This window comes from Aplidium turbinatum, chromosome 5, assembly GCF_918807975.1.
Source record: "Aplidium turbinatum chromosome 5, kaAplTurb1.1, whole genome shotgun sequence".
Taxonomy (NCBI): Eukaryota; Metazoa; Chordata; class Ascidiacea; order Aplousobranchia; family Polyclinidae; genus Aplidium; species Aplidium turbinatum.
The window spans coordinates 8,284,178-8,297,908 of NC_137476.1; the positions used below are offsets into that span (position 1 = coordinate 8,284,178).

Consider the following 13,731-nt stretch of genomic DNA (forward strand, 5'->3'; position numbering starts at 1 on the left):
CTTCACACAAAACTACCTGACTTTATGCTCGATTAACATGCATTGACTTTTCGCTTTAATTTGTATAATATATTGTTTAATATTTTAAATGTTTAATGTTTTAATATATAATGTTTAATATTGTTTAATAAGAACTATGGACAATCGATCGTTGTGGAGACTCACGGACACGGTAGCCGACGCCTTATTCAGATATGGACGATGATGATGATATTCGGTTTAATTCATTTTTGGTCTAAATCATTAGTATAAAGCAGAATTTCAAAGTTCAGCGCAGGTAGTGTTGGATTAGTTGTAGTTGACCCCGTCCTGTGTTGCCACAAGCTAGGCTGTAATATGTATCTTGTTTTCTGTCCTGATAAAAAGCTCCAGAATGACATCATATAGTAGTAAGTTTCTCCACACGGACGCGCTAAAGAGCTATTGCTGCAAAGTGGAACGAATGTAAAAAGACGGATTTTTCTGGCTGGATAGTCTTTGGCTTCAGGTAGCTTGACTGAGTTCTGAGGACTGCAGAATACGCAACAAAGATCCTGTTTTTAAAATGTATATTTGATAATAAAAGCATCAAGTTGATGACAAAGAAACAACTGATCTTTTTCAAACAGCACTTTATAAAGTCTTGCAATAAACAGTAAACACATGGCGTGGAAACCGCTACATTTAATATTTTTTAAGAAAACAGGCGTCAACTTAGTTTGGCAGCAATACAATTTAAAAAATAATCTGTAGCTAATAAGTTTCGTGCGTCAAAATGTGTCGATATTATCAAATCAAATTACAATTGGTCGGTAAGAATGTTGGCGAATGGCTAGCTTCAAAAACGCGGAAACAATGCTTGCATACGATGACAAGTTGGAAAGACAAGCAATTGATCTGCAAACTTAATATAAGTTTGTTCTGCACGTGTGCAATATCGACCTCACAGATTTCCTTCTCAGAAAAGTAGCATTGCCTATTATCCAGTCAAAGTTGAGCTACAAGACAACATTTCTGGTGGAAGCTTGCGTGAAAATTCATGTCAATTGGTGACGTAGGCTACAATTGAGAAAATGACCCAATAATAAATAATAATTGAATCCTTTTTTATTGCTGTATTTATTGTACTATATTTACCTACAACGAAATAAAATCAATCAATCAATCGTGTTTTTATTTGCGCCCATTGCGATATCATACACTGCGATACAACAGACGACAGGAAGCAGCTAAATGACATATAGTCTTCGAGTCAGCTGCTCCCTTTATGTTGGCTTGCCATTAAGTGTCTTTGCCGAGACACAGCCGCGTGCTTTGGAACGGTACCGAACCCACGTCCTTTCGAACGTCGCACAGACATTCTCACCAATCGACTACCCAGCCGACAAGTAGGCTATTGTCACAATTGTGACCAGAAATGTTCGTCACAAAGAACTTAACGATACAATTAATTGATTGGTCTGCTGCATAGCCAAGTGGTGAGAACCCTGCTGGAACAATCTTTGAACGGGCGCCGGTTCGACACCGCTCAAGTGCATGCGGTTGTGTTACTGGCAGGCAGGCAGGGCCTCTGAGAGAAATTTTCACTAGGGGTACGAAGAGTCATGGCCCCTTTTGTCTCACTCCGGGCCCCTTTTGTCTTGGGCAAAAAGTGTGATGTTTGCTTAGACGTATTGCACACCATACAACATTTTACTGCAGAATTGGACATCTGTGCGCAATAATAGTATCAGGCTTCAATAAAACTATTATTTTGTGTTGTGCATATCATGTGATCTGACCCTCGCCACTTTCTGTATCCTGCATTGAATTCGTGTGTCAATTATTGATGGTACTCTACTGCTGTTGAGAGGTGTCGCTTATTGTACATCTTTAATGTAAAATTTTTAAATTCATTTTTTTATTTCTCTTAGATGTAGCTTATAATTATTTCTGAAGAGTGTAGGAAAAGCAGGTTTGAGAAAAACCCAGGCAAAACGCCCGAGTGTTTTTGTTTCTTTTGTGTTTTTTAAAAACTATTTGACAGAGGTAGTTTCACGCTTATTTCACTTGAAAATGAATTTCGGAGTTAGAGCAGGAGAATACTTTCGGAGCAGGGCCAGAGCCGAAGTCAAAAAAAGTGACTCCTCTCGTTCACCTCTGCTAGTGCTGGGCATGTGGTGAATGCAAAAGTTAATGAAGAAAGGTTAGGATTGGTCAGATGATTAACTTGATTATGTTTTAACAAGATGTTATGTTTGAGCCTTGGTAGAGAGCTTGGCTTGTACCAGATACATATAACACTCAGTAACGTTAATGGATTTAACATTAAACACACAAAAAAAAACATAAAAAAACTACATGTAGCAAGAAACTACATGTTCAAACTACATGTTCAAATGTAGCAAGATACCTATCTCAGCATACATGTAGCCCACAGTGAATCATGTTCAGTTACGTGGTTACGTCAGCAAGAAACAGAGACATGTTAAAATCAACATGGTTTGTAGTCGAATAATTTAGATAAACATTGTTTTGCAAGAACGTTGTTTGAATGAAATGAAGTTATTGGGCTTGACAAACACTTAAATCAATATTAAATTAACGCAAAAATATAATAGAGGTATGGTTAAGCTTTCAAACAAAAGTGTTTCTTCTTAAATCCTTTGTTAGACTTACACATGACACCCCCAAGCAAAGGAGAAAAAACAGCCATTTTTTATAGACTGAGATGACCTATGGGATAACACGTGGTAACCGTGTTATGTGTTCCACTTACGTTATAACATTTACTATCACAGGCAGTCAAAAATATTAATACGTAAATGTTAAAAAATCGTATAATAAAGTAGCGTGTTGAACATTTTTGCCAATATCAAGTAAATTTGATAATATATTCAAAATCGCCGACGCGAAAGTACTTTACATTGCTTACAATTAGGCTATTGCACTATAGTATTATCCTAATAATTGTAGCAAGACACAAAACTAGCATACAATAATTTTTGAAAAAAGTTGTTTTGATTCCCACTCAATCACCAGAAGTCTTTGGAACAATGGCCTCAGAATTTCACAACGTTTTGTATTTTACTCGAACATCAACGGGAATGGATGGGGACAGAACCCCAAACCCAACTCGATCGTTTTCCATCACTGGTTTCTCGTCACGGCTGAGTAGCTCGAAGTCGAAGCGGAGTAGGGCCAAGGCGAGAAACTGCTTGATTTCGGCCACGGCCCAGAGACGACCCGGGCACTTGCTAGAAAAACAAATGATCAAACTATTATCAATGCGCGTGTGACGCCAGCAACAAATATTCTGGAAACGTTGAAGAAAAAAAATTGAAAAGGGAATTTGTTTTGAAAAATGTTTCGCAAATATCATATTACGTGATTTTAAAACCTTTAAGGTTCGTTTTATAGGTACGTAAATGAAGAAATGTTAGAAAGGTATAACGAAGGATATCTAAGAAGGAAGGGTTTGTTTTACATCAATACCTAGCCTGCAACCAACTGCGAGCCAAACAACCAAGTTGAAATTTCATAACCAAGGTCAATTAACGCCTTAAATCAAAAAGTTGTTGATGAATTGTTTTTGATTCTGTCAAAAAGATTTATCTTGTAAAGAAACAATCATGATACGGTGCCACCAAACCAACACAAACATTGCCACCAAACCAACACAAACATTGCCACCAAAACCGATTGAGAAGAGCTGAAGTAGATTTGACAGTTGTTGGAATCTTAGTTGGCAAAAAGAGGTACAAAGCGGCGAGGTTTCCAATGTGTATGCAACTTCCCCAAAGTGGGGTATTGGTCGATGGGCATTAGAGCCCAACCATCTCCTTCAAGGCCCTGCTCCTTCTAATGAACACCCCTGTCAACTGAAATCAATACACCCATTCGCACCAGCAGCTCAGCTCTTGATCAACAAAACTGATGGAGAAAACATCTCTGCGGCTAATTGGGCAAACAATAAATGGAACTTCGAATGGAAGTCAAGTACCACTAGATTTCATTCGTTCATCCATAACGCCGACACACGCTCTACCGGCCAGACATTACAAAGACAAGCGTGGGTGCGTCTCAACCGTCTTCGCACGGGCGTTGAACTTTTTCGTTCAACCATGCACCAATGGGAAATGGTCTCTTCCTCCTCCTGTAAATGTGATGACGAAGAACAGACCGCAGACTACATCACCGATGACTGTGCACCATCTTCAACCCATCTAACTGAGTGAAAGGTCTGCGCATCTTGGATGATGAAACCAAAGACTAGCTGCACTCTGGCAGCCTTCCAGTGTAGTCCGGAAACTTCGTAAATCTGGGGTGTAAAAGGATACTAGGGCTACTCAACTGCTGGCGGACCGCGGTCCGAATCCGGACCTTCTGGGTGTTGATGGTGGACCTTGAGCTTTTTGAAAAATAACCTCATTGCCACGTTTCAGGGCTTCTTTAAACAGATTTCTACTGGGAGGAAGCAATTTCTAGTATGATTATCCTAGTTTCTGGGGCCTTCTACCCCCGGACTCCTCAACACTTTCTCAAAAATCCAAGCCGAGTTACATTTTACCTAAAAAGTGGTTTGGTACACATAATTTAACTTTCGTGATTGCGGGTGCAATAACCTATTCACTGGACGGCTAAAATTATTCAATTTGTCAAACCGGACCTTTGATGACATTAGTTGAGTAACCCTGGGATAGACCCTCGGCCCCAGATGCTCACACGACGACGACGAAAATGAGGAGTTCCACCACTGGTCCGAGAATATCATAGGGAAAACAGAGTACCATACTGATTATAATTTTTTGCTTCCTGGAGCAGGCAGTTTACATCTCATGAAGCAAATAAATGATCGGATGTGCTTAAACTCAATCATGAATTGTTTTCCTACAGTCGAGTGTAGCAAGAATGGACAGTGGTAGAGACTGGATTCACGTGGGAATCAATTTCACAGAATCACGATTTCACAACAAGTTTTTAATTTATTGTTCTTGATATATTAACAATCTCATACCAGACCACCAATCATCATGAGCCCACCTTAACCCGCTGCCGAATGGCTGGTAATAATATTTGACACTTTTCCCGTCCTTCAAGAACGTAGTCTTTTCAGTTCCGTCCTGGTTAAGGAAACGATCGTACTTGAAGGTGTAGGGGTCTTCGTATATGTCGGGGTCGTAGTGGGTAAGTTGAAACAATGCCATCACTTTGTCACCTTTGCGGACCCTGTTCAAGTAAATATTTTGTCAATTAGGCTCAGGGATATCTAGAACAGCGGGATTGCTGACTTTGTTTTGAAGTGGACAATAGGAGGGTTACTGCATCATCATAGCCGTAGGAGATGGGGGGGCAGGGGGGGCGATCGCTCCCCCGCTGAAAAAAAAAACGTCGCGAATTTGGGCAAAAGTGTCAAGTTATTTGGGCAAATCAATCTTACCATTACGGTATGTTTCGAAGTCTCACCAGTTTATAGACTTTTTTCAATGATTATAATTTATGAGATGCATTGACATTTTTCAATGAATGTAAAATGCATTATCATCGATTTTGGAAACAATTGCATGTGGTATTGCAATCTGGGCATTTAAATGATAAGTTTCGATTCCAAAACTGCAAAAAGTAACTGTAAAAGAGCACACTTAGCATTGTACGCTTAGCACTGATTTTCACCAAAACATAGGCTGCATTAGTTAGATATATAAGATTTAAAAGCTTGCTGGGTACTGGTAACTTTATGAGGGTTTTTTTGTTTTTTTCCACAATATCCTACTAGGCCTACTGTGATGTAGTTGTTTGCAAAACTCATTTGGGCAAAAATATCTAGGTATTTGAATAAATTAATTCTTGGCTGTGGTTATATTTACACTATAATAGTGTGAATATAGCCGTAATAGTATTGCCAGATAAGGAATTCTGCCCTAATTTAAGAAAAGTTAATCCTAACTCTGGCAACACCTTTCACTAGCAACCATGGCAACAAGTGTGTAAAAATAGCCACTTTGTTAATTCTTACCATGAGTTTTCAACATTTTACCAGTTTAGTAACTTTTTAGTGTTGCATTTTGTAGTAGGCCTACATTAACATTTTTCTTTGAATGTAAATGTAGCATCAACAATTTTGAAAACTTTTGTGTATGGTATAGAAATTTGGGCAGAATGTAACTTTCGATTCACTATCTGAAGAAAGTAAATGTAAAATAATGCATTTGGCGAGCTGAGGTAAGCTTATTACAGATCTTCATTAGGATATATACACACTAGCTTTCATTTCTTCATTGGTAGAATTTTGAAACCCTAGCCTACTGGATTCTCGTAACCTTATGAGGTTTTGTTTTTCGGATAAATTAATTTTATCATGAGTTATGCTATGCTCACAAAACTTAACTTAAATACTACAAAGATAGCTCATCATTTTTAGATATGGCCAAACAAGTTAAGCATTTGTTATAAACTTTAAAAATCAACAGTTGTGAGGCCACATATAGCCTACACCACTTTTGTGAACATTTGATCTCGGCAACGAACTACCGCATAGGCCTGCACAAAGTGAAAAAGTATATTAAATGAAAATAATTTGTAAATTTTCCAGCATACGGTAGTTTTATGTAATTTGTGGGCTACGGTTTAACTGTTTTCTATAATTATGTAAAGAAGTTTTTTGTTTAAACTGCTGTTTGTCTTTGCTAGTCCTGGGGTTGATATGCTCAGCTATACTACTATCTATGATACAGTATTAGAGCAACAACAATCAAATATAAAAACACATGTTATGTTGTTTATGTTCTGTCATCCAATTCACGCAGTTGATGCATCAGGCAATGCAAATAGTGCTATTGGTAATGAGGTCTGTAATATTTTGTGGCTAGGATTAAGTTTGAAGTTACTACCTGGGAGTTGCTTTTCTTCAGTGCTTGCGATTTGAGTAGCTGCTTCATTATGAAGTAAGAATATCAGAATATCATTCTAATTATGTTCTGTAAGAACATTGAGTATGATTTCATTGTAATATGATTTTGATATCAATATTTGTGATATTAAAAGTAATTTTGTTCAAAGGTGCAAGTTTGATGTGCATAGCATCATAAACTGTCAAATTCTTTTTAGGCCATAGTATTTGAAGTAGCATGGATATTGGATAAAGTAATGTTACTAGTTTGATAAGTAAATAGGTTGTCATTCTAGATTTTTTTTAATGCAATTTACAAATACTGAGTCTTTGGACTATCTTTATATTGTAAAGATTGAGCTATTTTTTGTCTGGTCTTTTAGTGAAGTTAGGCTGGAGATTTTCAAATAATCTGATGACAAGGATATTCATCAATTGTTACCCGGTTATTGCTGAAGTCAGTTTAAATTGTTGTTGAATCCAGCTTGGCTTAATATATATTTTTGTGCCACACAAGAGTGTTTCAATTTGATCGTTTATTTAATTGGGACACAGACAGGTCTATATGAATGCACGTTAAAGTTAAGTTAGCCTTGTTTTGCTGTTGTAGCCTACGTTATGTTGCCTGTGTTTTCGTACACGGACAAGTTGATGCCTGTAGAGTTATTAAATGCACTACTGTACCTCAGAGATTGTGAGTAATTTTGTGCTTTTGAAATATACACGCAAAGATAAAATTTGGGCAAACTTTGAAAAATTTGGGCAAATTTTGTTCGCCCCCCCAAAATGTTTTACTCTCCTACGGCTATGTGCATCATTACTGCACAAACTAAACTGTAGATTTCTCAACATACAACCCACTTCTTGTTTTTAAAATGATGCTTGAAGATCAAATAATTTAAAAAAAGCAAAAAAAAATTGAAAATGTGGCCGCTTTTCTCCAAACCGCCACCAAGTGGTAAAAATACACAAATTTTAAACACAAATATTTTTAATACCACTTACCGGATTTGAGTCAAATTTTAACAGAATGTTTATAAGTATCAAGACTGACGCTCTATGGAAGGAAATGAAGATATTTTGAGAAAATAAAAAGTTATTCGAATTGTTCCATTTTTTCAAAAATTTTTGATCCTCGGACATGAAACAAATAGGTGCCAACAACATCATGGGCAAAGTTTCCAAAATTCTTTGATTAGAGGCTTTGCATGTTTACATTGCCTGATAGTGTTAAAAATTTGAAAGCGATTGACAAATGAATGAAAGAGATATTTGGGATTAAAGTTTGGTACTTGGTCAAAAATCATATTTTACGAAAAACAACAATAAACATTTTCAACACCTTAAAGCCTCCTTTATCATAAGTAGACCCCTTTTTTGCCTCTACTTGGGTTTGTAATTTTTTTTTAAGTGCTTTTAATGTTTTTCTCCTGGCCTTGGATGTGTCGAAGCTTCTTTTTCTTGATTTGTCAAGTCAAAACTTGTCGAGTATTTGGCAGATTTCTGAATATGCAGAGATTTTGCCACTGTTTTCTTTTCCTAATTTTTTTTGCTGAAGTAGAAGGTTGGCAAAAAGGGCTTTGATCTTCTGTTGTTGAATGGCTTTCTGGTGTTACAGGAAAGGTTACACTTGTGTTACAGTAACAGTTCATCAAGTCTACCACCATTGTTAGACTTACAACCAACCTTATCCAACTTTCTTTGTTTAGCAATACCACGAAATTGATTTTTCTTACTTCTTTTCATGTTTTTTTTATTTCCTATTTTTGATGACTAAAACTTGTCCAAAGTGATGCAATGATCAATTATACATGAAAACTAAAGCTGTGTTCAATACTCAATAGTCTTGGATGACTAACAGCAAAAGTTTGCTTTAAAATGATGATCTTAAGTTATAGACAAGGCCAGCCATTAGTTGTTGCTATGGTCGTTGCTAGGGAAGATGCCTAGGAGTGCCCAATTTCAAGACCTTATTTTAGCTTCACAGCAGGGATATCTAGAAAAGGCGACTTCTCAACAGCGTAACTGACACGCGCTTTCGCCTTTTTCATTTTCGGGCGTTAACAGCGCTGACCCTTCTAGTGTCCACCGCTTTATCGAAATTTGCAAAGTCAGCAATCCCGTTGTTCTACTGTAGATATCCCTGATTAGGCCAAGCGACCTAGTGGTGTGATAAAAACGAGAGTATTATAGGAACTTCTAATACAAATGAACCGGCACATTCCACATGTTTGGTTAACACACCTTGAAAATGATTTAGCACATTGTCAGTTGGCACAGTTAGAACTTTAATGAGAAGTATCTAATGCAGTACAATCCGCTTAATGAATTCGCTTCAGGTTAGCCTATTTTGAATTTCATAAAGAGTGAATGTTTCATAGCTGACCTGGTGAAAAATTGGAAAAATTTATTCAGATTTTTAATGCAATGTTCTAATATTATACATTGTATTAAAACAAGAGGACTGTTTTCAAAAAGAATGCTCGTGATGATGATACGATATGAACTGTGAAAGCATGGAACTTTCCAAACTCTTCGTGCTCAGATCAAATCCTCATTGTGATTGTCACAGCCAATAAGTAATCGGCTAAGATAATCACGACTTTAAAATAGTTTGTGGAAGGATAGTTTAGCGCTTTTCAAACTTTCGGTGCTTTCTCACTTGTAACTTCTTCCTGAAGAGACAACTTTTAGATCCATATCTTCTACCACTTGTCGGACTGTGGATGCAGAGATGCACATCCTTAAAGATTCTTTGATAATAGAATCTACATCAAAACAAGAGAATTTGTCATGTCTACTTCAAGATTTAGGCAAAAAGCTTGCTTTTTTGTAACACAAGGCATCCCAAACAAGTATTTGTTTTGAAGTTTCAAAGAGAAAACTTCATGACTGCAAAACACATCATTCACACGTTACTCCTGTAATCTCAAGACGAACATGATACAGTTACACATGTAGGGTTTATGACGATTTCAAATGTCTTTGTGATCACAGAGATAGCCTTGTTGGATCCGGTAATCACAATTGAAATTGAACCCACGTCTTGTGTTGAGCAGATATACAAATTCATCAAACGTGGCCTCTGGAAGCTTATCTGTTGATGAAGATGCATCACCAAGCAAAAAACAATGATTCAAAGTTTAACCTAAAGTAAATATGATGACGTAAGTATAAATCCAGACTCACTAAGCACATTCAGTTTATCCAACTGTTGCCTGTTCAAGCGGAAGTTGTCATTGTGCTCCTGGCCAGTCGTTTTTATAAGAGCTTTGACTTCTTCCATTGCAGCCTTCATAGCGACGGGATCATTCAAAACAAAATACAGGGCCCAGAAAGCAGAAGGTACAGAATTGGCCTAGAAAATGAAGAGGATATAATGAGACCAGGAGCCAAACAAAAGGTGCAACTTTTGCCACATATTCTATAAGTTAGTCATTTTCTGCCGTTTGGCTAACAATTTTCTTGAGTAGCTATTCTCCAACTCGTGACGTAACATACCACGCCTGCGAATAATATTCCAAACATCAGTGACGTCATATCATCCATGGGGATCGAACTCTGTGTCTGGAAGTCTGCAAAGAATTTTAAAGCTCCATCTCTCTTCTTCATATTAATGGTATCCATGACGCTGTTCCTAGCCTCTGCCACGTTCAACGAATCAGACTAAATATCAACGTTTGTATACGTTAAAGCAACGTGTAGTTCACGCAAATAGTTTTACAAATTTGGTTTTTATAGTTATCAATTATTGCTACACTCGGAGGCCGACGAACAAACTTTGGTGCAACCAAGTAAACCATAGTTTGCATAATATTCTTTATACCACCGTCACCTGCAAAGGTGGAGAAAAGATGTTGTAGCGTTATTGTCCGACCAACCTTCAACTTTGTGATGGGGTATCCTTGCACCAAGAGCGGAAGGACCTTGTCAAAAGCTTGAAACTTCTTCATAATGTCAGTAATGTCATCAGGAGGAAATCCTACTTTTGCCGAGCCAAACCTGAATTGTCACAAATTGGTGAATTGCATTGATCAGATCACTTACTTTATAGCTTCTCTCTCATCTGAAGCACAAGCTTCATTGATGATGAGGTTTCTGTCAGTTTTTTTTTTAGGTTTTTATGAATGCTCTAACTTAGTTTCCACTTTTTTTAAAAAAGACACAGATAGTAGCCTACTTTCCAACATGCTTTGATGGATAACTAAACGAAAACCTTATTGGTTGAATTTTCTGCATTTTTAATGAAACTGGTAAGAAAATTTTTATTGGATAATCTGTTCATACATGACGATTCTAACTAAGAGTTGAGTTATGCAACGCACATGGTTTTAAAAGCAGCACGGAAGAGAAGATCAAACGAGAACTGGTGAAGACTCGTCTTCTTCCACTCTTTAAATGTGGAAATATTTTGATCGATAGCCTCGTGTAAGTTATTCATGGTGGCTTCCACCACGCGCTCCAGACCTTCACCCTGCGAGAATGACAGCCAGTAACGTCATGATAATGTGGACAAGAAAAACTCTAACAATAAAGTGTGCTACTGCAAAAAACATTAATAGAATTGTGTACACAGCAGCTTATCTTTTAACGAACCTAGTTGATCAGTTTCAACTGAAAACAAAATTGATCTTCAAAAGGGAGACTTTTTAAGTTAGAGTATTTCAACAGCAAGCGTTTCAAAGGCTACCAGTCGCAAACCTGAAAGTGTTTCGGAAACAATCCAACCATGGTAGAAACATCGTGAGGTCGTGTGAATCCGAACAGCTTCTTGGTCAGCAATTGAGTGTGGAGTCGAAAACTAAGTTTCTTTCTCTCCTTGGCAATGAAGTGATGAGAGAATGGATCCACAACGAAAGTATAGTAGTCCCCCCCTACACGAAGTGTATTCGTACATTAATCCTTCACATTGACGTGTTAAAAAAGATGAAATTTGGAATAACAAAATGTTAAATATTATTGAACAACTGCTATTGAACCAATTTGTCAGGAGAAACGAAGTAAGATGGTATGGACATGTACTAAAGAGGGAGGAAGAAAGTTTTCTTCGAAAGGAATTGACTTTGTAGGTAGATGGGAAGAAGAAGTGGGGACGTCCAAAAAGAACATGGAAAGAACAAGGTAAGAATGAGGCAGACAAAGTTGGACTGAAGTCCTGAAGTACTGTATATGCAATGGACAGAACGAAATGGAGATTTGGAGTGAAGGCAGTTGCAGCAAGGAAAGAATCTGCCACCTCCACAAGTGGGACAAAACCGAATTTAGATGATGATGATGATGTTAAATAACTATCATTATGATAGTATCAATAACTAACTATGATAGTATCATATAAATTATCGGTTTTGCCTCTAATAGTGAGGTTAATGATGATGTCCGCTTCGTATAGCGTCTAGGCTACACAATTGGCCTAGCAAAATTTATATTACACATGTAAATGCAGAAAAATATAAAAATCACTCTAAGCCGGTCTTACCCATATAAACTGTGAAGATTGGGCCATATTTCTTCTGTAATGTGCTTAGAAATTTGATAGGATCCTTTTTATATACTAATCCAGATCCTGTAAACAAAAATAATGATGAAAAAATCACTTGGTTAAAAATCCCAACGCTCTCCATAATAGTTATATATAGAAATAGGACCCACTTGATGCAAACTTTAATGAATTTAAAAATTAGTTACTTTGCAACCCCCATGAATATAATAGTACGGTAATAATAGTATTTTTTTAATAGAAAGAAGAAAATAAAACAATGATCATCATCACGTCCAACGTTCTTTTGCCTTTGATACTTTCTTTGCATCCTAAAGTCACCTCGTGCATTAAACAAAGTCAAAGCACATCTTCAAGTTACCACTGATGAGTAATCTTTATTATGTATCATAATCTAACCGATGTATGGGATCCAATGAGGGACGAGCGGAGGCTCGTTGCTCATGCGGCGACGTCTTGTTAACATCCATATCAGACAAGATGCTATGACGACACAGAGGAGCGTGGTTACAACAAGCAACATGTTGTTTCCGAACACACTCCAATTGCCACGTAACAGACTGCTGTAATGCAGTGGTTCTCAAACTTTATCAGCTTGTAATGCACTAAAATATTCGCGGAAAATTTACTATACAACAAAGTCGCTAAAAATATTTTAATTCTGAAAACTTAAATGCGATTCTTGTGCCTCACTGTGCCTGATTCTTGATTGGCTTATTATGAACCGCCTTGAACCAGTCATTGATCTGCAACTCCGCACAGAACAAGCTGGCTTCCGGCGCGGCGTTGTACAACCGACAAAACAGTTAAATTGACCAATGGCATAGACTCACCATAGAGAATAGTTTCGCGAGGGGCAATAAAGTTGGTGACGTATCAGTTGATCTACAGCAGTGGTCGGCGACCTTTTTTAACAAAAGAGCGATTCTGTTACATATTTTGGCAGAAATGACCAGCTGAGAGCCACAAAACGTAATATATGTGTTTCAAGTAGATCAGACCACAGTTTCTTGGCTATCGAACAATTCTTTTTTATGCCGTCATCTCTATCTTTGTACGCCTTTCCTCGCTTACAATCTATTGAGCTGTCACAAAACTAGCAACATTGGTGTGACATGGGGCTGTTATCCAGTTATTGAAAGCTTCCTTACTCTGCTCCGATCTTTGCATAAGTTCCAATACTGCCTACTTTATCTAATCTCCAAAATGGGATAATGTGCAGCAAAAGTAATGCTCTATGGCTGTTCTGACAGTGCCTTTTGAAGTCATTGATTTCGGGATTTTTTCCCACATAGGCAATTAAGCATGCAGATATGTCAACATCATTTACATTGAATGCAAAGTTCATGTTTATGTCCAATTGTCCATGCTGAGTAACATCTCTGCT

The 13,731-nt window shown here is 37.4% G+C and overlaps 1 protein-coding gene across 1 annotated transcript; it reads right to left on the minus strand.

Moving 5' to 3' along the window:
* Window positions 1-2,973: 2,973 nt before the first annotated feature.
* On the minus strand, window positions 2,974-12,867 carry LOC145770904 (cytochrome P450 7B1-like). Its single transcript, XM_082582648.1, has 10 exons — window positions 12,744-12,867; window positions 12,324-12,410; window positions 11,549-11,721; window positions 11,173-11,321; window positions 10,729-10,849; window positions 10,349-10,513; window positions 10,037-10,205; window positions 9,510-9,615; window positions 5,002-5,187; window positions 2,974-3,215 (listed from the first exon to the last, which is right to left on the minus strand). The coding sequence occupies exons 1-10, from the start codon at window positions 12,865-12,867 to the stop codon at window positions 3,029-3,031; spliced, it is 1,467 nt and encodes a 488-aa protein (XP_082438774.1). The 3' UTR covers window positions 2,974-3,028.
* Window positions 12,868-13,731: the final 864 nt, after the last annotated feature.

Bases quoted from the DNA above. Each gene is read 5' to 3' on its own strand.
- LOC145770904 (XM_082582648.1), bottom strand. From the start codon at position 12,867: ATGTTGCTTGTTGTAACCACGCTCCTCTGTGTCGTCATAGCATCTTGT. The intron at 11,722-12,323 runs GTAAGACCGGCT...CACTTCGTGTAG, and splicing joins AATCTTCACAGTTTATATGG to GGGGGGACTACTATACTTTC. The intron at 10,206-10,348 runs GTATGTTACGTC...TTCATTTTCTAG, and splicing joins GAATATTATTCGCAGGCGTG to GCCAATTCTGTACCTTCTGC.